Source organism: Bremia lactucae, linkage group LG1 (assembly GCF_004359215.1).
Source record: "Bremia lactucae strain SF5 linkage group LG1, whole genome shotgun sequence".
NCBI classification, from domain to species: Eukaryota; Oomycota; class Peronosporomycetes; order Peronosporales; family Peronosporaceae; genus Bremia; species Bremia lactucae.
In genome coordinates this window covers 7,581,674-7,606,247 of record NC_090610.1, presented here as the reverse complement: position 1 = coordinate 7,606,247, position 24,574 = coordinate 7,581,674, and the positions used below count along the sequence as shown (strand labels likewise).

The following is a 24,574-nucleotide window of genomic DNA, read 5'->3' as shown; positions in this document are numbered from 1 at the left end:
GAGATCTGTACATAGATTCTCAAGGTATCACACGGTGACAGCTTATACCATATCAGGGCATCGCTGTAGCTAAACCGATTTAGCTTAGCCTCCAGGTGCGACGGAAGAAAGACCTTTTGTCCACCTAAGTGATCCAATAGCAGGCGATTATGTTCGTCCTGACTGTGACTCTCCTTTATATCGGACGCCAACGAGCTCGTCACGTGGTAGACCTTCATGGCCGTCAACGTTGACAAATCGACTTGTGCCTTAGAACGAGGCACACTTTCCAGGCGTATTGCCTCGAAGTCTGGTCTGCGCGATAATGCGTCAGCCAATACATTCGAGTTACCCGGCTTGTATTCAACTTTGAAATTAAATTCAGAGACGAATGTAAGCCATCTTGCTATTTAAGCGAGAGGTGTGGTAAGTTTATTGTGGTCCGCAGTGATGCGTGATCCGTGAAAGCCATAAATGATTCGGTGCACTCGAAACTTACAAGATCATACTTTATTGAAAGCAGCCCCTTTTTGTGCACAGGGAAATTCAGTTTGGCGCGATAAGAAAAGACACGGTCAACGCTGTACGTCATATTTTTGCATGAGCGCGCTGCCGATTGCATAATTGCATGCATTGCAGACGACGCTTAAGAGCTTATCCGCGTTGGGCAATGCCAAGACCGGTGATTCTATAAGAAATTGCTTCACTAATGTGAAAGCATATTCCAATTCTTGTAATCAAACCCATTCTGCGTCTTTTTAATGAAGTCAGACAAGAGCTTAGTTCACTCCACATACGATGCAGTTCAGCACAGGTATCTCGGGGACCCCAATGACGCACTTTTGCAAGTTGACGTACAATTGGACGTCCTCCACAGTATGCAACACAGCGTCTTAATCACGCTTGTGCGACTCTATTTCGCTCATCCCATCCTCGGCATTATTTGAATGATCTGTTCGTGTCCTACTATGTACGAATACAACGTCAAAGTAACGGATGCGTTGGCACGCTGCTGACGCATCCCGCGAGCCACCACTCGGTAGAATGTCGCTGGTGCACTTTAAAATCTTGAGGCATCCTAAGCCACTCCCAAAGCATACCACTTGGGGTGCTTCATGCCGTTTTGGCTAATAAGGTAAAGCTTGTAAGTAATTTTTTTATTCTTTTACGGTTTTGGTAATTGGTTTGTTCCGTTAATGAACATCGGACTTTCTCATGCGTACCTGATAGTAGCCATCTATTAAATCCAACGGGGAAAAGATAGTTGATTTTCAGATGACGTTCAACAAAACATCTTTCCGCGGGATTGGCGTTTGCGCCGGTATGGTCGCCGTGTTCAGCTTATTGTAAGCATGAACCACGCGCCATCCACCTGTGGCTTTACGCACACAAAATGTCGGGCTGCAGTGAGGCGATTTGCTCTCACGCACATGTCCTATTTCGCAACAGCTTCGTTAGCCCTATCAAAAAAGACTTTATTACGATGTGAGAATTATTATGCGTCGCGAGGCAATTCGGGCTGGTTGCTATGGTCTAGATGCGTTATGCTTGCTGGATCCTTAGTAAGAAGCCCTGCGGCCTTGATCTGCTGCTGTCGCTTCTCTTCCATGTCATGATAATTTCAATCGGGCGCTGCTCGGAAGTCATGGCTTAAGAAATAACATTAGTTTGCTCCATTTGTAAAAATGACTTCATGATGCATTTATCTATGTTCTCGCAAGCCTGGAAGCAGTTCTCAAAGCTGCGCGCCATAATACAAAGTGGCATGTGCCTTAAAAAAAGGTCAAGACTATCCATTTGCTCCCTTACGACGGCTGTGCAACTAGAGTGCAGCAATCGTCGACGCGGAACAGGTTACCGACAATCTGCTGCTCATAATGCTCGCAAAAGCCACAGTGGCCCCAGGACACGAGCCTTATAAGATTTTTGCGCAACTTAAAGAAGTCCGAAGAACGCCTTCGCACGACACTTTCCTCCCGTAGTAACGTTGCGCACGAAGACCGTGTACATGATATATCGATGTACTTTACCACCTTCTTTAAAGTTCCAATCATGTCACCGCTCTCAAACTCCTCTGAGGCTGAAGTCGCAACCGAGTGGAGTCTTCATCAATCATGTTGCCAACCACAAAGAGAAGCGCAATGTAAAATACGGAGCGGTGGACACACTGCAAAATTTGCTGGTCGTAACTATGCGCAGCCGATCAGCAGTCAAGCGCGCGAATCGACTTCGCGGACCTCATCCTCAAAGTCCGACGGCACGACAGACTGTTAGAAAAACAAAAGCTCTAACCGAGAATTCGGTGTACGACACGGACACTGTGCGACGGTTTAATGCTGGTTATATAAAATGTCGCAACTCTGCTGCCTTTCGATACGAATTTCTGTCTGACAACTTTTGGGCGACATGTCATATGATGAGTCCGAAGTTCATGGTTCCGATTGAAAAATCTGTTGCAAAACGAAAATAGATATATTTATTATCGGTGTATTTACATATCGAAGTGCCGATGTCACGCCGAGGGGGTTCAGCTTCCTCAGTGGCTGATAAAAAAGGATTTTTGGGTTGAGATAAATAAACCGGCACCCATAAAAAGGGCTGTCTTCCAAGGCATCCCAGCCTTGAGAAGCGAATCGTTTTTAATTGACAGTTTCTAGGACACTCTCTTCATTGTAGACGACGAGCAACAGTCCACCAAGTTCTCTTCTGGAACTGGTGTGACTACTTCGTGGATCTTTCCTTCCTTAATTCGGACAGGAACAGATCCCACTGCATCTTCGGGGTATTACTATTTCCTCGGCAGATTATGAGACATGATAGAGCACTTCAACTGAGAATGTCTCCGCCATTTTGTCTTCGACGGCCTCGAACACCTCGCTCGAAGGTCCGTCCTTTTTTGTCAGGACCGATACAAAGGTCACTCGTTTGGCGTGCTTTTATCGCCCTTTTTTGGTGTATTCGTTTTTCGAGTCACCACGACCTTTGACTGGGAAGCGGGTGCCATTTTTCTCTCGACTGACGCACCCCTACCAACCGCACTAGGCGCTAGGCTCTGTGCCGGTTCTTGCGACGCTTGACTTCCGGTCAGATCGCTGCCTACTGCCACAGGCTCTCGGCTCTGTGCAGGACGATTGGACGCATGACTACTTGTCATCGTATTTTTTTTCAATACACCAGTCTCTACGAGCTGGGTAGAGCTTGGTGACGATTGACGTCGCGTCAACGCACCCTTAGCTGTACATCAGTTGCATTGGCCTCTCGCAGGAGCACACCATTTCCGGTGCCCTGCGTACAGTTTGCAACTGTGCGTGTTCGCCAGTCTATCCATGGTTGGCGTTTTGCCAACCATGGCATGCCTAGGATGAGGTCATACGGACTCTCCAAACCTAGCACTGTAAACTTCTCTTTACAAGAGAAGTCACAAAAGCTGAAGGCGAGTATAACTTGAATTCCCTCAGACTTTTCAAGCGCGCCGTTCGTTAAACGAATAATCGCCTCTTATCGCTTGTCATCCTGGCAAAGCGACTCATAAATCGCCGGTCTCTACTTAAGAGCCGCGATTTTTTCACAAGATTCTGTGATGCACCCGAATTCACAAGGAGGATCATCACATGGTCATAACCTCGTACTTGTGCGCTATCCAGCAGCAGGGTTGAGGTCCAAAATTTCGAGACCTCAGGAACTACGCTACCCATCTGCTCGATAACTGGACGCTTTAGAGTCCGCGGCAGTAGGGCATCCCGCCCCTAATGCGCTCCTGCATTTCCCGAACCCTCAGTTCTATTTCAACCAGTCACAAATGCCAATCTATGGATATGCACTGATATGTATTGCGAACGTATTGTTCTAAATACCTCGTATCTTGAGTAACGCAAGCCGTCATCCCCGTTAATGTGAATGTCCTCGGGTGCATCACATATACAAGGGTAGGTCACAAAGTGAACCAGGACTAATTACTTCACTGAAGTAATTGACCATCCCATTAAGTGCACAAAGTGTACTTAACGGGAATTGTGTAACATAGGGCAACTTTAGCACGTTACAGAGAAAAAAAACTCTTCCAATAACTTCATTCTTCCTAAAAAAAATGCAACTCTCTGCGCAAGAGTTTGCTAAAACTCAGGGCTATGCCACGGCGCGTTGCGCTTAATGTTAAATAATTATCTTTTGATGAAGATTTCTTTATGTTTTTTGCAGGCCTATTAGAGAGGTGTAACAAGCACCTTTCACTAGTACTGATCAGTACTTGTTAACCTTACTCTTGTCACAGTGTAGGTTAGGTGCCTCGAAATATCACGTACACAAAGGTGCTGAGAAAGGTGTCTTATAAAGGTAAGGATATTAAACTTAAAGGTCTAGACTAAGGCTTTAGAATAGAGAAAAGTAAAATTGTATTAATATATTTGGTTTCCTACGTAACGATCTTCTATCTACATCTAAACTTGTTATACAAATTACTAAGTATGGCGCCTCCTTGCGCACCGCACAATCGTGTCTTATAACGATTGGCGGGGTTGATTTAGACTTAAATTAATCAATCCCTTAGGTTGATGTCTCATTGCATCAATATAACCGAATTTAGTAAATATTTTATATTTCTTTAGTAATTTACCTCATAGAAAATAACATTTATTATTCCTCTTATAGAAAACTCTACTTGTGTAACGGGACCCCCCCCCCTCATTAACTAACAGTCACTATAGTGACTGATGTAGGGTGACAGGAAATACTATTGTTTTTCCCTGTTATTTTGCGCTATTGGTTTTATTAAAAATTTCAATTTATCGCATAATTGATTTTTGAACAGAAATCAGTTCGTTTGCGCATGGCTACCAACAAGTCTGTTCTTGTTGCCCGTGAGGCCGCAAAGCTGGCAGCTGCACGGATCAGTGCAGCTGTTGGAAATGCATATGCTTCAGTAGACGCTAATGCGTCTACTGCGGGAACGTCACCCCTTACTCTCATTATAGGTGACTGGAAAATGTCATCTGTTGATGACATTGCAGGTGACGGTGACAAGTCACCTGCCACACCAATTGTAGGTGACTGGTCCAAGTCACCGGCATCGCCCGACTCAGTGGCTCGTGTAAAGGCTGCCAGATCACCCGGGGCCGAGTCCGTAACACTTTCAAATTATAACGTGACAACCAGAGCTGATGATGAGGTTGTTCGACTTGTCGAACCTCTTTGGTGGGGCCCCTCACTATGCTCGGTGCGAAAGTGGGACATAGTTTCGTCAATAGGACAATGACCCGCGGAGGTATCATCTTAAAGACAGAACGTGCCCTAGAGACACTGCTGATTTGACAATGGTCAGTATGGAGTCACGGCAAGGAATGCCTATGCTCTCAAACAATAACGATGTTTCGTTATTTAAAACTATGTCCTATGGCCGACCTCTCGGCGATGTCATAGGCGAGTTTGAGGCTAAAGCGTAAGCGAGGCTCAACGGTTTGTGGATGATCGATTAGCCATCAAACGAAAAGTCCGTGACGCGATGGCAAGCGCAAAGGGTAAGCAAAAGAATATGCTAATCGAAGTGGTCGCAAAAACAATAAACGCTTTTAGGTTTGAAAATAAACTACTATTAAGTACTGCTACTCTCCCTAAAAATGCAGATTATGTGCTACCTGAGGTACTACAAAATTATTGCCGCGTCTCATCGGGGCGTTTACAGTGGTCAGGGAGGTTGTAGACCAAAAGCATAGGCTTACACTCCCGCCGTATATAAAGAGCACCCCGTCGTTCCAAGTGGGTCGTCAGAATGTATGTTGATCTGGAAGATATCACGTACCCCTATCTGTCTAAGGAGACCGACGGTGACGCCGACCGTGAGTCGAGCGTCGACCTCGTGAGGTAGACGGGGAAGGTGAAAACCAACAGCCGAATGACTTCTCCGACCACGATGGGGACTTGGGGAGCGAGGGATTTCACGCGCGTAACGTGGATCCCTTAGCATCAGCTTTTTTAAAAGGTCCAGCCAAAGTTTCAGGTATTGGTAGCCCTGACGATCCTTCGAGCGGACATCGAAAAGATCCGAAGTCAGTCGCGAGACTTGACTTTCGAGATTCCTGATCCGTCGTTCAGCAGCGCTAAGCGCCTGCAACTGAACGGAAGGTGGGCGAAATCGTCGCTCCTATCGGGCGCCACCTGCACTGATGGATGCTGCTGGGAACCATCGATTCCTTGTTGAAAGGTTGGTTGCCCACCGCTTTCTTGTTGGGAGGTTGTTTGCCCACCGCTTCCTTGTTGGAAGGCTGGCTGCCCACCGCTTCCTTGTTGGAAGGTTGGTTGCTTACCGCTCTGTGCAGCAGAAGCTTCGTATCCTTGTCCAGTGGAGAGGATACTCAAATTATCTCGACTCTTGGGAGCCGTTCAACGCGCTGCGCTTCGGAGTACCGGGCCTGGTGTTTGCCTATGAGAAGGAGCACCAGTTGTCGCTCCGCTAGTCCCGACAAGACTAGCAGGAGCGGCGTGATGAGAAGAAACAGGTGGTACAGTACCACCCATGGTGTCTCTCACACGCGAACGTGCGAACTTAAGTCGCTGCGACCGTTGCTTCGCCTCATCTGAATGTGGCTGAAAGTGGCGCAGGAATTCCGCTTCGTAATAGTCGGTTGATTCATGTGCATGTAACACGACCGGGATCGGGGAAACACGACCAAGTGATCCCCCTGAGCCTTCCATGAACTGTAGATGCTATAATAATTATGTGTATCTCGAGTAGCGCGCTCTAGGAGCGACACTCTAGTTCCATCCGAACGAGGCCATTCGGATGGAGGTGGCATGAGTGGTATGCCACCAGTCAAATAGCCACGTTCAATGCGACTGGCTTGTGGCATTGCCTGGACATGCTCACGTGCCGTCGGTGGAGCTTTTAGCTTAGGCTCTTCTGCGTCAGACCCATTGTGTATGATAATCCGAACGACACGTGTTGTGGTTCTTCCTAAAGGAGAAGTAGCTGCCCCTTTATGGGCAGCGCTCTTACGAACGGTCTTCGCGCTAGCTAGTGCAGACGACGAGACAGTTGCTTTATTGACGTAAGACAAGTTGGCCTTCGCGACGTTTGGGTCCGTCTTCATGTTTGAAGCAATGAGTGAAGTTTGGATGGGCAATAAAAGCGCCATCATCCCAACTCATTAGATCGCTGTACTCATCACTACTATGAGGTGGTGGCAGCGGTGTCGACTCATTGAAGTCAACAATGAGCGACGGATCTGTGAAAGTGGAATGGGTCATTAAGTCCAGTTTACAGGGGGACAGCAGCAGTAGCTTTCGGCGTTGTAATTGTGGCACTGAGCGACGGCGGCGTATTAACGCGGCGCGTACTCTGTGTGCGTATTTGTGAGGGCGTCTTTGCAGACGACCCATCATCTTTGCTCCTCGAAGGTGGCATGGTTGGCGCCGTATGAGTGCACACAGGTCGCTAGAGTGACTGAGAGGACTAGAGCAGCGCGCGAAGCAGCTCACTGTCCCTCGTTCCTCTTTAATGAATTTGCAAAATATTAATTAGTTCTTAAAGGGGGGGTGTAACGGGCTAAAGTTGACCCATATTACAAATCCTCGTTAAGTACACTTTGTGTATATAAAGTGATGGCCAAAACTTAAGAAAGTAATGAGACACACCACTAGGGTGTGGTTCACATTGTGACCCACCCTGTGTATGTGATACACCTGGGGGCATTCACATTAACAGGGATGGTGGCTAGTCATCCAAGATACGAGGTATTTAGAACAATATCCTCGCAATACATATCAGTGCATACCTACAGAGCTGGCATTTGTGGCTGGTTGAAATAGGATTTATTTTTATACGACTAAATAGTAATCAGTCTGAAAAATAGTTCCTAGCTGACAAGTGCGCACGTGGAGCCGGATTATCGCTCCCGTGACGTCACTGAACTAAGGTGTCTAGTTCGTTGGGTGAGGTTTGCTTAGGCACCCACCAACTACCTCACTGTACAACAGAAAAGACGGTTAATTGCTTCATCACTGCTCATAAGGTGTGTGCGAGAAGTGCGTGGCGGCGTTAAGTAGCGCCCGCCTATATCCTCGATGTCGGGACTCCCGAGTTTACTGCATACAAACAGCTTGATATGGCAATGAAAGGTTTATCGGTAGACGTGAAGCTTCAAGACGCTGAGTCTTTCACTGTAATCAGTGTAGGTTGACTGGTCCTGTTATTAGTACTAGCAAGAGCGCCCCGTTACAACAGAGGCTAGAAAGTCTGGCCGAAGCAGTACGTCCGAATGTTGAAGCTCAGCGGGAGCTTTTTGCTGGGATTCTAAATCCGAAATCTTCGGCAATGAACAAGAAGTCCGTGACCGGAAGGTAAGTGCTCGACTACTTCATGTACACGACGTTTAGAGGAAGTTTCGACGTGCAGAGGAAGGTTCGAAGTAGCTAGGAAGTCCTAGCTACCAAAGATTAATTCTTAGGCTTTAGAATAGAGAAAAAGTAAAACTGTATATAATTTAATTCCAACGTAACGATCTTCTACCTACTGGCTATTACATATTACTAGCTAACTATGTAATGCGCCTCCTTGTGTGACGCCTAAATGTGTCTTGTAACGATTAGCAGGGTTCATTTAAACTTTAATTAACCAATCAATGGAACTAACGTCTCATTGCGTCAATATGACTAATATTAGAAAATTAGATTTCTAAAGTCAAAAGTAATAAAAGATAATAATTCTGCACTTCTTTATTTATTTCCTCTTATGAGAAATAATCTTTATTAACCCTCTTATAGGAAATGATATTTATGTAATCGGACACACCGTTTCATAACCCACCCACCCCTTAAAAAAGTCACTTTAGTAACTGATGTAGAGTGACAGAGCGTACTTTCATGTGCAATATCTGTAAATTAGCACTTGTTGATTCTATTTTAATTCTACCGTTTTCTTTCGCGTGGTTTCGAAACCCGTGCTCTAGCTTGTGAAGCCGCAAAGCTGGCAGCTGCACGGGTCAGTGCAGCTGCTAGCGACGCTAATTTTTCAGTAGAAGGTAATGCGTCTACTGTGGGTAGTGCGTCACCTCCAACTCCAATTGAAGGTGAATGATATAAGTCACCTGCTTCTCCCATTGCCGGTGGCAGTGATAGGTCACCTGCTACTCCCACTGAAGGTGGCTGGGCCGAGTCAGCGTCATCGCCCGACTTAATGAAAACTGTTAAGCCTCCGATCGACAGGGGCCACGTCCGTGCAACCTTCGGTTCTCACCCGACAACCAGAATGGTGATGACAGAGTTGTTTGGCGTTTCGTCGGACCCTTTTGTGCGAAGGCAGCTTGTGATTTCTTCACGGACGACGACCACTCTGCCACCAGTGTGGTGGACGTAAAGTAAACTTTACGATGAATTTGTTCCTGCATGACCAGGAACGAATTGATCGTAAAGGTCACATCGTTGTGAATGCTACTGGTGTTGCTATTATTGCATCTTCAGGAAAGGAGGGACTATAAGGATCGCGCCTAGAGCCATCTTAACGTTACCGTAAACATGAGCTAACGGGAGAGGGACCGCGATATTTTGCGGTTAGCTCCCGGAAAGAAGCATTGGTTGCCCTTTAAGGGCAACCTAACTCGTTGGTTTGGTATGACCAACGATCAATACCATATTTCGTTGTTCGACTCATCTAGCCTTTACAAGCCTGGTGAGGACGAAACGCAATTTTTCATTGATGCCTTTCCAGTTGCGGTGGTACACTTGTAAGCGGCAAAGGATGTCACTCCTTTATTATAAGCTTAAAAGGCATTTGTACAAAATGTGAACAGCATAGGCCGCGAGGTCTGGCTTGATAAGCTAAAAGCTTTCCGTGTACGGTACGAGAAACGGACCGTAGTTGGTGCACGCTATTAATTGCACGGTTTGTCTAGAGAGGTAGGGATACCTTGCCTCTCATGGGGGGACTTATGTCCCTGCTGTTTAAAGGTTCAGATTATGCCCCTAAGGAAGCCTATTCTGTCAAAGATCCTCATTGGTGGACTCTCATCTCTTGTGAGATGCGCTAAGTAATCAAGAGCCTCCAATCTCCAATCCTTTTACGAGCGCAGGAAGCTCTCGTTCTCTGATGGACCTTCCTTCGAGGTGAATGGGTATCGTCGTACTGCAAGACGAGACCCGATACGTCCGACATCAGCTAAAAACGAGGTTTTCAGCTATCATGAGAGGGTGGATAACCTCGCTAACGAACGCGATAGCTCGTTCGAGCCCCCTTTACCTCACGGTGGTTAAAAAAGCTTTCAACATGTAAACGCTTCGAACCACTCGAATCCGTCAATGGTTGTGGGGGGGGAGAAAATGTCGGTTTCGCCTCGTTTGACGAACTCGAATCAACATCGTGATTTAGATCACACCCCTTTCTTTTTGAGGAAGGATATTGATCACGAGCGATCCCGTCGCCGCGAATTAACAGTGACTGATAGTCGGTAATGTCTCTCGTAACCAGTAGAAAAATTGTGGGCTGATTGCGACTGAGCAACTGGCGAACGAAAGGACGCACCGAATCCTTCAAAACGAGCTGGTGGCAGCTCGTCAAAAGACCTTATTCTTGAAGGATGTATTGGATTGTCTGGCTCGTGAGAATCAGACTCTGTTTCGAGGCTATCATACTTTAGCTCGGGACGATCAAGCTTTGGCAGACGCCATAGACCGTCCCGGGGTGATCCGGAATCGGAAGAAGCTTCGCACTGATGGTACGAGCAGAGACGCCCGTCAAAAAGCGTAGGATGCATACGCATCCTACGAGGCAGCTCCATCGTGTACGCATTGCCTTAGCGGTGCAGTTAATGAAACAGGTTGATATATTTGGGTAGTAAATTATGACTGCCCAGATTCGTCACTACATGTTCCGGTAGATTTACCGTATACAGTAGAACTAGTTCTAACATTAAATGAAAAAAAATGTTTGCTCTTCCATTTTTATCAGAGTTTAGTTTCCGCCGGTCCATCGTATCAGCGATTGAATCTTGTACGAAACGAAACACTGCTTCTCTAGCCAACAGGAATTCACCTGCTGTCGCGATTTGTTTTTGTCTTCAGTGCGACCGGTGCGCACTGCGGAAAAAATATATGTCATTCTCCTCATTAGTGAGAGCATTATTGTTCTCACTACTAATATTGTTTTCGATGCTGAGCTTTCAGCACTATCAATGTCAGTAATAGCCTTATCGTTTTTACTGAGTTTGTAGTTATAACTTTAATGTTAATCTAATCAACACAGGTATCCTTCGCGTGACCTTACGGTCAATGCGTGACGAGCAAGAGCTAGATTCTTCTTTGCTCGAGCGAGTTCCTCTTACTTGAGTAAGAGTTACTCTCAAACCAGGGGGGTATACGTGGATAGCGTCAGTCTTTCACGAAATAGGGGTATGCTTTGTCAAAGCATGCACTGAATTGTGAAGGGCAAATTCTAGTATCGGCAAGAACTCGCTTCAACTCGTAAGAGAGTGGACGTATCCGCGAAGTATCTTTTGAAGAATATGATTCGCACGTTTTGTTTCTCCATTTGTTTCGAGATGGTCATAAGTTGAACCTTTCAACTGTATTTAAAGTAATTTGAACACAGTCTGCCAAAATTTCGCCGTGATCTAGGGTCTCAATGTGAGACCAGTTCGTTGGGTAACCCATTAAGTCGAAATATCGCGTCAACAAAGACACGAGCACAGTCTTTGGCTGTGATCAACTCAGGTACTGCAGCAAGATGTTTATCTCGCTGTAACGATTAACAAACACACGGATACCACTATTCTTGTGATCGTCTTAAAGAGCTAAGTACATAGATACGAATTGCTAACACTATGCCGGAACAGGCAGAGGTTGTAAAGGAGCTCGGAATGAAGCACTGGACTTTACCCGTTGACAAACTTCGCAATACGTATGTACTTGCTGACAAACTCATACTGGCGTGGCCAGTAGAAGTCGCAACTTATCATGAGATAGTTCTCTTCACGTCCACGATGCCCACATCGCGGCACTCATACATGATGCGTAAACGGCACGAGGTGTATCGCCAGCAATGGGCGTATAATACAATAAATCATTGCGTGTTGTGTATCGATCTGCTGACGATCGACACGATTTCGACAATCCTCTTAAAATTAGTTGTGAAGAGTTTTTAAGATGTTTCCAGCCTTATTTTCTTGATAGGTTTTTCTACCGTCGTCAAGTAATGTTGACGCCGGAACACTTACTGTTGCAACAGTGGCCTTATTCTCACTGTTGGTTTGCGCAGCCGGCTCTCAGCCCGGCGCGGAAGGGCATCAGTGACGACGTTAAGTCGTCCTGCTTTATATTTTACAGAAAAGTTGTACTCTGCGAAGGAAGACATTCATCTCGCCATTCTTTGCGAGAGGTGTGAACTAATCACTACAGTGCGAAAGGACGCATGGTCCGTATTAACAATGAGCGGTTTATATCCCAAGAGATAGATCCAAATATTAGTCAGTGCATATTTTATGGCAAAGAGTTCCTCATCGTGCACCGAATAATTGCGTTCAGCTGGTTGAAGCTGACGCGACAGATGGCAGACGACGCGCTCTGCGCCGTCTGTGTATTATTGCATTAACGCCACAGCCGATTGCAAAATCGCTGACGTCACAGACCGCACAAAATGGTCTGTCTTGGTTAACAATTCCAATATTAGCGATTGCATCAAGCTTCGCTTGCTTACTTTAAAGGAAAGCTGACAATCAGCGTTTTACAACCATTTTAAACTATTTTTTTACAAATTAGAATATGTGCAGCCATTTTGGCATAATTGCGGGAGTACTTGTGTAAGTACGCCGCTTAGCCGGGGAACTTTCGAAGTCCCTTTACATCGACTGGCACAGGCCAGTCGATGTTTGCCTTGATCAGTTCCGGATCAGGGCTTAAACCGTGTTTGACCACGATTCATCCCTTATGCTTACGCATAAGTTTAACAACCTTTCAGACGTGGCTACGAAGTTCTTCAACGTCCGACTTTCCGTTCGTGGTTCTGCTAGGAACAAAAATGTCATAAAACAACTCGGTGCGAAATCTCGTACCGATCTCAACAGATTGATTACACATCTGTTGAATGATGCGGATGTATTACTAAGCCTCTGTTACATAACAAGCCACTCCTATAGCATTCCGATTGGGGTGCTTACTGCTGTGGGCGGTATATCTTGTTCACACACAAGGATCTGATAAAACACGTCCATCATATCCATACACGAAAAGATGGCACTCTTTGACATACCGTCAATGATTACGTCTTTTCGTGGTATCGGCATTTGAGCCGGTACAGTTGCAGCGTTCAATTTATTGCAAGCGTGCACAATCCGCCACCCTCATGTTGCTTACGCACACAGAAGGTGGGAGAAATAGGTAAGGAGGCTGACTCCTTCACATGGCCCACTGCTAAGCTATCGGAAAAGATTTTGTCCATCGCTAATACTTATTCATAAGGTAATGGCTACGCTTCATAACATAGTATTTGTAACCTGGAATCAGGTCGATTTCGTGTCAAGTGCTATTATCCCTATGCAGCTCACGCGGTACTAAGTCACGGAAGACATCCTGAGTTTGATCATTTCCGGATATAAAGGATTTGTCCTCAAAGACTTCCAGGAACGTAAAACGTTCCGTCTGAGTATTCTTATCGAGGAAACTTTTGTCCATCGATGAGCTGCTGAAAACCCGTGAAAAACTATCGTCGACCGAATATCTGCCACGTAGTTGTCGTCTGTGACAAGTACGCAGATTTGCTTTTGTTTTCCATTACGCAGATCACGCTAGAACCGTTTCGGTTCAAGCGTTGGCAATTAAGTTATCTCCGAAGTTAACTTTGGAGGCGCTATTAGATCAAGTGTGTAAGCGCCTACACTTGGTCCGTTGTTTACCAAGACGTTTAATGTCTCAAATTCTTCTTTGGAACTTAAATCCAAAGGTACTTGAGAACATTTGACCGCAGGATTCGGGGAACGTGTTCCCGCAGATTGTTGAGGACTTATTTCCTCAAGTTTTATCTGGGGATTAGCCTCTTCAATTGCCTCTACCTGTGGTTGCGCAACCACAGCAAGATTCTTTACAAATTTTCGACTCTCCAGTCGATCTAGAATTTTTGCACTGTCTCGCATAGACAAGCGTTTAATAATTTCTTGGATGTTGCCTTCCAAGTAAGCATCTTTGTTTTGTACCACTCAACTTATTCGAGTGGTTGAACTTCGACGCTGCTTGTGCACAGCTGTCGGTATCTAACTCCACAGTGTGCTGAATTTTCACACTGATGTCTGTGCAGTCTTGAAAACGACCGACCCACAAGTGAGGCCATCGCACTCACTCGTAGGACATCCACACGATTGCGGACGGTCCAAAACGTTCATTATAACTCCCTCTGATGAACGAGAGACAGGCATTGTCACGGCTTGATGCTGCCAGTTTATGCATGTCTCGTATTTCTGAGCCATGGTAATCCTAGGATGAAATAGAATTTGTCATCAAAATCGAGTACGATGAAATCGTCATCGTTCTTTTAAACCCTTTAACGTGTCTTGGATACCAACTACGCATTATTTACTGTTACAAATGCACCTGTTGCTAAGCCGACTGTCATCCTCGTTAGAGGGATATCGCGCTCAATAATTTTAAGTCTGTGATCTTCTAGCGATTGGCGTCTAATGGCTTTTATGGGGGGAGTGGGTTCGACGCCCACAATCGACTCGGGACTTAAGTGGCGATTTTATTTACAAGTGATTAGGTTTACCTCATCCTCCGGGGCAGTTCCACACAATGTTTGTGTGTGAGGAGCAACTTTCGTCAAAAGGCCTGCAAATTCTTTTGAGGTTGTTGGATCAGTAAGACGCTCCGCACCTCCTGATTCCGACCTTTTTTGACGATCCGCCTCGCCGTTGCGAAATCGCAACGGTGTCGGATCCACCCCCTCCGCTGTTCCTTGCGAGAGGCCGGTCTTTGCGCTCAGTGTTCTTAGGCACTGGCCGTGAGGCACTGTGCATAGTGGCCTGTTCTTTTGACAACGATTGTATTTTTGTTACCGTTCGTAATTGGAAGAGTGAGGTTTGTCGCTCTCTACATACAAGATATTCATGGGCTCTGGACTTCCGTTTTCTTGTCGTCTCGGTGGACGATATGCACCCGACTGGACGAAAGCCTGTTTTAGGCTTAAGGCCTCCTGTCCGCAATAGAGATCGCTTGGTCGAGCGGTTCTAATTCTAGCCGAAACAGGTGATCTTTTAGGGCCGTCTGCAAGACTTTTGATAAACACAGGTAGCTGTATTTGTTTCATCGATTTGATGACTAACAATAAGACTGACCAGGTATCGTGTATGTTAGGCATAAGCGTGTACGCTTGCCCTGCTTCAGATCCAGGAGCTTGGCTCGAGCCCTGAATTTCGCACGTGGCGGCTCAAATATTTGAACCGGGACTTATAGACCTCATACGACCCAAAGACTAGTGGGTCGTGAAGCGTGAGTTCCAAGGCCCAAGATTTGGCACGTCCAGCTAAGTTGGACATGCCAAATTTCACTTGCGTCGCATCATTACTGATACGGCGAGCGTTTATGGCGTCGTCTAAGTCGATGAAAGATCTCAAAAGGGAGTCGCCTTCGGCTGCCTTAAACTTGGATATTTCTATCTTATAGCTTTCGGGTCGACGCGGAAGCGTCGGCTCATTAGCAGCACTTACATGCTGCTGTATCAACAGTTCTAATTGTTAAGCACGCTGTTCTCTCAACACCTCCGCGTGTTGAGAGCCTTGTTGGTGAAGCTAGACTACTTTATCTTGGGCCCCGTCGATGTTGAATAAACTCGGCTATGGCCGCACTTCATCTGTGCTTAAAGTGAACAGCATGGCACCATAGCTCATACGTTCGGTCGCTCTTCATTCAAGGTCAAATGAGTGAAATTTTCACGCGTTGTGTGATAGCCTTCTTGAGAGTCTTGAAAGCTCCCCCATTCTTCATCGAACATGCCCATGTTGAATGGAACGTGGGTAGGCCGTTCAACGGACTATGAAGTGCTACCAGGTGTGACGGGACCCTTTGCTAGCAGTGATTACAGTAGTAGTCAACCTACACTGATAACAGTGAAGGTGGGGCGCCTCGAATTCTTCACGTACACGACGCGCAGAGGAAGGTTCTAAGTCCTAGCTACCAAAGGTCAATTCTAAGGCTTTAGAATAGAGTAAAACTGTATTTGTATATTAAGTTCATGCGAAACAACCTTCTATCTTCTACTGACTTTAATTAAGGAATAAATTAATACGTATGGCGCCTACTTGCGCACCGCACAATCGTGTCTTGTACCGATTAGCGGGTTATTTTAACCTTAAATCAACCAATCAATAGAACTGATGTCTTATTGCGTCAATATTCCATTTTTTGGGGGATTGGAACTATTAAGTCAAATTATTAATAAAGATAATAAATTTGTACTTTTTATTTATTTTCCCTCATAGAAACAAATATTTATCATTTCTCCTATAAAAGAATATTTATGTACCGGGATTCCCGGTATAGAAATCATGGGCGGTACTGTACCCCCTGTTTCTTCTCACAACGCTACTTCTGCTAGTCCATTTGAGACCAGCGAAGAGGCCTCAGCTGGTGCTCCTTTTCATACGCAGCCACCAAGCCGGGCACATAAATACGTAGGGTACTCTGTCCTTGCTCCCCTATCGCTGTTCCGCAGCACTGGTCCTTCAAATGACATAGCTTGTAGGTGAAAATAGGGATAAAGGTGACTGTTACGCTCTCAAATTGACGGCAGGAAGAAATTACGCGTCTGAAAGTATTGTGACTCGAGGAAATTATACCAGGCTTTGATTAGCTACGGGACACGGGTGCATTTTCATTCTAAGGCGTTCTATTTGGCTATGTGTAGCGGAGCTACCTTGCTCCTTAAGTCAGAGGGAGATCCATAGACTCAGTGAGTCACTTAGTTCTATAGAAATAATAGGTTCAACAGCTCAGTGAGTTGTACAGGCTCGTAGAGCTTAACGAATCCTAGCTTACGGATTCGGGGGTTCATACATTCAAGTGGCAACAAGTGTCCAAGAGAATATACCTTTAGAGAGCTTTCTTTTTCTCGTAAAAGCCTTAGGAAGGCACTAGACGCTGTAAGTTCGAAAGCGGATCTAAACTTTATTAAATTATTCAAAACTAAAATATCACTCAAGCTAAATAAAAATAGATTTTCAGCCGCCAGATTTATATCTGGCGGCTGCCACATGTGTTACCCATCATTAATAGAATTTTAGTGATTAAATATTACAAAGAGAACAAAAGGGTATTTGACCCATCAATAAATGTACCACAACAACGGTTCACCAACCGAAGTGTACGGTGGGGGGGGGTACATCTAGGAAAAGGAGGGTCAGTGGCCTATAAGTAAAGTCGGCAAGCATTTTTATATGCCGACCATTAGCGATGCCTTTCAAAAAAAGTATATGTGAAGTTAACTTAAAAAGAATTGCTATGAGTTTAATTAATTTACTATAGCCGATGTTGTTCTCTTATAGGCTGTTAATAAATATATTTATTAAAAGGTAGATAATATTTTAAGAATACTATTTTGCATAGTAACATTCGAAAAGCGAATCATTGGTAGATATAGGCATTTTTATCAACTTGCTCCGCGGTCTAGTCAGCACTGGACGCTTGCAAAGAGAGAGACAGATAATACTTCATTGCATGTTTTGTATAAGTATATAATTAAGTTAATAGAGAATAGATAGAAAGAGAAGAACTTAATTATATTATATACAGTTTACTTTTAACCTTGTTTGAAGCAAGTGTTTTAAAGAGAGTTTCCTCTGCACGTACTAGTGTACGTGAAGTGACGTGTGGGCGCACTTGCACTGAAGCAATGCGAAGTAGCCTTACACTAAAGCAGTACAAGTCGGCAGTGCCCCGTTACACGTGGTAACACTTTGCAGTCCGTCCAAGAACCACAGTTCTATCATCTAACATGGACATGTCAGATGATAATGGAAATTCGCATAACGTTTCGCGTGCTAATTACTACTCCTTTCCAAGTGACATAGACAGGAGTGCGGTCGAACGAATGAGATCGACCTTAGGAAATAATGCCATCCTGGCCATCCTGGCCATGCTGTCCGGTTTGGACAGAGATGCCCTCCATTCAGCCATCGCCAAGTTCATACAACATAAACTTGACGAGGCGAAAGAATAGGTAACCTTGCTTAATTAGCAAGGCTCTCAACAGGTAGATCTGTTGAGGTTGCAACAGATACAGACCCCTGTACCTGGTGTGACGCTGTCGTCCGAAAACCTTAAAGATAGACATCTTTAAGTATAGGGGAGTCGAAGAGGAGTCTTTTTATAAGATGGTTCGTAAATTGGACGATGCCATAAAGCTGTTCAGATCGTCGACGAGCAAATGCGACTTGCATTTGCTCAATCAATTTCGGCAGGTCGTGCCAAAACTTGGGCACTAGGCCTCAAGTTGCGCGACCCATATGCATTTGGCTCGCTAGAGGCTTTTAAAGCCAGGCTCAAACAGACGTTAGATCCGCCTAGGGCTGAGTTCGGAGCACGATAAGAGCTTTTGCAACTCAAACAAGGCAAGCGTGACATTCACGCTTATGCCCAGCATATACGACTCTTAGCGATTTGTATCACGTACAATCCAATTCATGAGAGCACGTTGATTGCGCTGTTCATGCAAGGTCTTACAGATGGTCCCGTGAATACCCACTTGTTCCGCTTGGAATTGGATACGCTTGAAGAAGCAATATCCGTTGCGGAATTAGGAGGACTTTAGTTTGAGACAGGCTCAAGCTAGTTCGTCATCGAATCGTCCTCCGAGACGCAAGAGCTTGGAGGTCCAGAACCTATCGATATCTCTTACGTCGAAAGCGAGAGACCTCGCTTTTGGAAAAAAAAGCGATTGCAGTGATGCAGTCGCTGTCAGAAGTTAGGTCACTACGCGCATGAGTGTAGTGCCCCACGCCCAGAACCGAGGGGTTCTGAACGTACTTATGGACACAATGTAAAAAGGGCAACGGTCGCGTTCGACGTTGTTGCGAAATCGCTACAGCGAGGCGGACCGCCAAAAACGGTCGGGGTCAGTAGGGGCGCAACGCCCTAGTGATCCAGCAACCTCAAGAGAATTTGCAAATCTCTTGACGAAAGTTGCTCCAGGCACACAGTCATTATGTGTCTCTGCACCTGGCGATGAGGTATCCCTCATCACCTTAAAGTCTAAAGTGACAAATAATTTATCACTTAGAGCCGTAGTGGACTGGGATGGATGAAGAAGGGAGAGGCTTACACGCCACTCACAAAGGCTCACACGCCGCTCACAAAGACTTCCACTCTAAGCGTGAGATGTCGACCATCTTGAGTGATATCGAATGGAAAGCGATCGGCATGAATTCGACCGTAGGCGGGCCAGCCTAGCCCCCATATCGTTAGCTTTACAAAAACAGAATTAAACAGAATTACCTGCATCTATCGCCGAGTTTCACAGAGCAAGTGTGGTACACCCAGTAAATAAGATTTATGATTTGGTTATTGCCAATTCTCTGTCAGTTACTAGGCAGGCAGGCTGTTTCCCGATGGCAATGTAATTTAGAATTGATTAAGCGCCCATGTGTAATCATAAACTGTTTCTCCTGGGACAAAACCCATGGTTGCGGAATGGCATGATTCACTGGGGTCATCCCAACAATATCGACAGACTCCGATTTTTTAAGGTGCAGTCAATCACATAAACGGTATGGAATTTGTCAACCACGTGACTGACGTAAAGATGGCTTATATACCTGTTTAGATTAATATGCAACTATTATACCATATCTTCCCAGAACTAAGCTCGTCCATCTAGGCCTTAAGAAATGTGCGACCTGCAAGGTAATACTTGCAAATAGATGCTTAATAGAAGCTGATGTCCTTTGAAGGTGCAACCACAGCTAGAGACAGTTGGAGAGGATAATCCCCAAATAAAAACTTGAGGAATAAGTCCCCGGAAACCTGTGATCAAAGGTTCCCAGGTACCTTTGAAAATAAGTTCAAAAAAAGAAACTGAGTGAATAAATATCTTAGTAAACGATGGATCAAGTGTAGGCGCTTACACACTTGATCTGTTAGCGCCTCCGAAGTAAACTTCAGAGATAACTCAATTGCCAACGCTAGAACCGAAACGGTTCTTGCGTAATCTGCGTAGTGGCAAAGTCAAGCAGATCTGCGTACTTGTCACAGATGAAACTACATGTCCAATATTCGGTCGACAATTGTATTTCCTGAGAACGAACGGATTCTCAGTAGCTCATCGATGGACGAACGTGTCTTCGATGGGAAGATTTAAATATAACGTTTTACGTCCCAATCCTGGGAAGCTTTCTAGATGAATTAATCGTATTATCGACTTTGAACCCGTCAGTGCTATTGCTGAGAATTTCAGACACGGACCTTTTGTTGGGGCTGATACGGATGAAGCTGCAGCTAGACCTACGTCTCTGCGTGGCCTACCTTTCAGAGGGGATAAACCCTCTCTATAAGGATTTAATAGACTTAAAGGATGTCTTCCCTGAATCAGTACCGTATAAGTTGCCAAAGGACAAAGGCACTTGACACGAAATCGACCTAATCCCAGATTCGATACACTGTGTCATTTAGCAATGGCCATTGCCTCGTGAACAAGTAATATCGATCGACAAATACTTTGCCGAACGCTTAGCAGCGGTCCATTTAAGGAAAAATCAACCTCCCCACATAGCTCTCCTACCTTTTGTCAACAGCAGGGTGGCGGGTTGAGCATGCGTTTAATAAATTCAACGCTGCATCAGTACCGGCTCAAACGCCGATACCACGAAAAGACGTAATCATTGATGGTATGTCAAAGAGTATTATCTTTTCGTCAATGGATCTGATGGGAGGATTCTATCAGATCCTTATGCGTGGACAAGATTTTCCGTTCACAGCAGTAAGCACCCCAGGCGGTATGGTATGGGAGTGGCTAGTATGCCACAGGGACTTAGTAACGCCCCTACGACGTTTAACAGATGTGTAACTAATCTGTTGAGATCTGTGCAGGCTTTTGCACCGAGCTATTCTGATGACGTCTTCGTTCAAGGCAGAGCCATAACGAAAACTCGGATGTTGAATTCCATCGTACCCGCGTCCGAAAGGTTCTTACACTTATGCGTAAGCACAAGTTGAATGCAAATCTCAAGAAGTGTATATTCGCTGCAAGCAAAGTACCACTTTTTGGATGCATCGTGGTTTAACACGATGTATGCCCGGGTCCAGAAAAGATCAAGGCGATCACCGATTGGCATGTGCCACTCGATGTAAAGTGACTTAGAAGTTCATTGGCTTAGCGGCGTACCTGCATAAGTTATTACGCAATTATGCCGAAACGATAGTAAATTTTTCTTTTTTGTTGAGGAAGAAAATAAAGTGGTCATGGAACGCTGATTGTCATCGTTCCTTCGAGGGTATCAAGAAAAGCTTGATGCAATCGCCAATCCTGGCGATTGCTGATCAATTCATGTGGTCTATGACGCCAGCGATTTTGCAATCCACTGTGCGTTGATGCAATACGAGACAGACAGCGCAGAGCGCGTCGTCTGTTATTAATCGCGTCACCTTCAACCAGCTAAATGCAACTAGCCAGTGTATGGCAACGAACGCCTTGCCATGAATATGCTCTGGCTAAATTTAGGGTCTATCTCTTGGAAGATAGACCGGTCAATGTGTATACGGACCATGCGTCTCTACGCACGGCCATACCGGTCCACACATCTCACAAAAAATGGCAAGAAGGTTGTCTTTCTACGCGGAGAATAACTTCGCAGTTGATTATAAACCAGGACGACTTAACGTCGTCGCTGGTACCCATTAGCGCCCCGACTTTGAGCTGGCTGCACAAATAAACAGTTTGCATAAAGCCAATGTTATAACAATCAACAGTGAGCATAAGGCCACTGTTTCAACAATAAGTGTTTCGTCGTCAACAATACTTGACGACGTCAGATGAGCCTATGAAGAAGATAAGGCTATTAAAGGCTTGATGGTTACCTTAGAAATCCATCCCAACAATCCTATAAAGATTTTTAAAATTGTATCGATCCTCAACAGATCAATACACAACACGCAATGGTATCCAGCCATTGCTGGAGACACACCTCGTGTCGTCATCCCTACCCGTAATGATTTGCGTTTGCGCATCATATAAAAGTGCCACGATGCACCAATAAGTTGTCATCGTGGACATGAGAAGACCTCTCTCACGATAAGTCGCGACTTCTACTGGCCACGCCAGTACGATTTCGTCCGCAAGTACATACTTGCTTGCGAAGTTTGTCAACGGGTGAAACCTAGTGCTTCATCCCGTGCTCCGTTTCAACCTCTGCCTGTCCCGGCATAGTGTTGGTAATTCGTATCTATGGACTTCGTCTTCGGATTTCCCGACGACGAACATAAGAACAATGGTATTCTTGTTTTTGTTGATCGTTTCAGCAAAATGGTACATCATGCTGCAGTACCTGTGTTGATCACAGCCAAAGGCTGTGCTTGTGTCTTTTTTGACACGACACTTCGACTCCATGGGTTACCCCGCAAACTGGTCTTTGATCGAGACCCTAAATTCACGGCGGAATTTTGGCAAACTGTGTTCATGTCACTTGGAACCGTTGAAAATGTCAACTTCTGATTCGATGAAACAGATGGTCAGACGGAGTGGACAAACTGTATTCCCAAAGATACTTCGCGGATACGTCCGCTCTTTTAAGAGTGGAGCGAGTTCTTGCCGATGGTAGAATTCGCCATCAACAATTAAGTGCATGCTTTTACAAAGCATTTACCGTTTTCGTGAATGGCTTACGGTACACGTATACCCATCTTGTTTGAGAGTGACTCTTTCTTAAGGAGGGGCTTGCTCGAGCAAAGAACCTTCTAGCTCTCACCCATCACGCATTAGCACCAAGGCAATGCGAAGGATACCAACGTTGATTTAATCAACAATAAAGTGGACAAACTCAGTATAATAATAATGATATTACTGAATTTGACTACGATGCTGAAAGAATCAGCATCGAAAGCAATATTATTAATGAGAACGATAGTACTGTCAAAAATGAAGAGATCGAAATTTACGTAGTGCGGGCCGGTCGCATAAAAACAAAAACAAAACCGAGTCAGCAGGTGATTTCCTGTTGGCTAGAGAAGCAGTGGTCCGTTTCGTACAGGGTTCCATCGCTGATGCGGCGGGATACAAAAACGTAACCCTGACAAAATTGGAAGAGCAAACATAACTTTCATATAAAGGTAAGGATTTAATTCTACTGCCTACGGTAAGCCTACCTAAACATGTAATGACAAATGTCGGCGTGATAAATTACTGCTCAAGTATATCGGCCCGTTTCGTGTACTGCATCGCCAAGGCTATGTGTACACCATCGAGCTGCCTCGTAGAATGCGTATGCATCCTATGTCTTATGTTGGGTGTCTCCAACCGTACCATCAGCACGAGGCTTCTTCCGACACCGGAAAGGTCTAGGTTCCGAGACAATAAATCTTTTTGAGCCAAAGCTTTATTGTCTCTGAACAAAGTCTAATTCTCTTGAACCAGACAATCAACTTTTTCAAAGAAGAGATCTTCTGACGAGCTATCACCAGCTCGTTTTGAAGGGTCTGATGCGTCCTTCCGCTCGCCAGTTGATCAGTCGCAACCTACGCAGAATTTCTCAACTGGTCACGAGAAATATTATCAACCGTCACCGCTAACTCTCGACGACAGGATCGCTCGTGATCAATATCCTCCCCTCAATAATATAGGGCGTGATCCAAATAACGATGTTGATTTCGGTTCGTCAAACGAGGCGAACACGATCTTTTCTCCCCCTCCACATCCATTGACGGGTTCGAGTGGTGAGACCTGTTGAAAGCTTCTCGAACCACCGTGAGGTAAAGGGGGTTTAAAGAGTTATCTCGTTCGTTGGCGACGGTATCCACCCTCGCATGATATTTGGGAACCTCGTTTTCAACTATTGTTGGACGTTCCGGATCTCGTCTTGCAGTACGAAGAGACCCATTCTTCTCCACAGAAAGTCCATCGGAGAACGAGCGCTTGCCGCGCTCTTAAAGGATTGGAGGCTCTCGGTTACTTCGCGCATCTCACAAGAGATGAGAGTCCTCCAATGAGGATCTTTGACGGAATAAGCCCTGCACCCTTAAATTGGGCTAGACATGAATCCTCCCACGAGAGACTAATAATTCCTGCCTCTCTAAACAACGGTGCAACTTATAGCGTGCACCGACTACGGTCAGTTTCTCGAACCGTTTACAAAAAGCATTTAGCTTGTCAAGCCAGACCTCACGGCCTATGATTTGGACACTCTCTACAAAGGCTGTCCAAGCTTGTAACAAAGGTTTGACATCCTTTGCCCGTTTAAAAGAGTACTACCGATTCCGAAAAAAAGTATCGATGAAGAATTCCGTCTCATCCTCACCAGGCTTGTGAAGTCTGGATGAGTCGAATAGCGGCATGTGATATCGATCGTTCGTCATACCAGAATAACGTATTTAGGTTATCCTTAGAGGGCAACCAAGGACTCTTTTCAGGAGCGAAAAGCAACGTATT

At 45.3% G+C, this 24,574-nt stretch overlaps 2 protein-coding genes across 2 annotated transcripts; one reads left to right on the top strand and one right to left on the bottom strand.

Moving 5' to 3' along the window:
• Positions 1-1,629: 1,629 nt before the first annotated feature.
• Positions 1,630-2,082, bottom strand: CCR75_001868 (uncharacterized protein; the record flags this gene model as incomplete). Its single annotated transcript, XM_067959969.1, has 2 exons — positions 1,789-2,082; positions 1,630-1,750 (listed from the first exon to the last, which is right to left on the bottom strand). The coding sequence occupies exons 1-2, from the start codon at positions 2,031-2,033 to the stop codon at positions 1,630-1,632; spliced, it is 366 nt and encodes a 121-aa protein (XP_067820080.1). The 5' UTR covers positions 2,034-2,082.
• Positions 2,083-2,170: 88 nt separating this feature from the next.
• Positions 2,171-2,449, top strand: CCR75_001867 (uncharacterized protein; the record flags this gene model as incomplete). Its single annotated transcript, XM_067959968.1, has 1 exon — positions 2,171-2,449. One exon carries the CDS (start codon positions 2,171-2,173, stop codon positions 2,447-2,449), a length of 279 nt encoding a protein of 92 aa, XP_067820083.1.
• Positions 2,450-24,574: the final 22,125 nt, after the last annotated feature.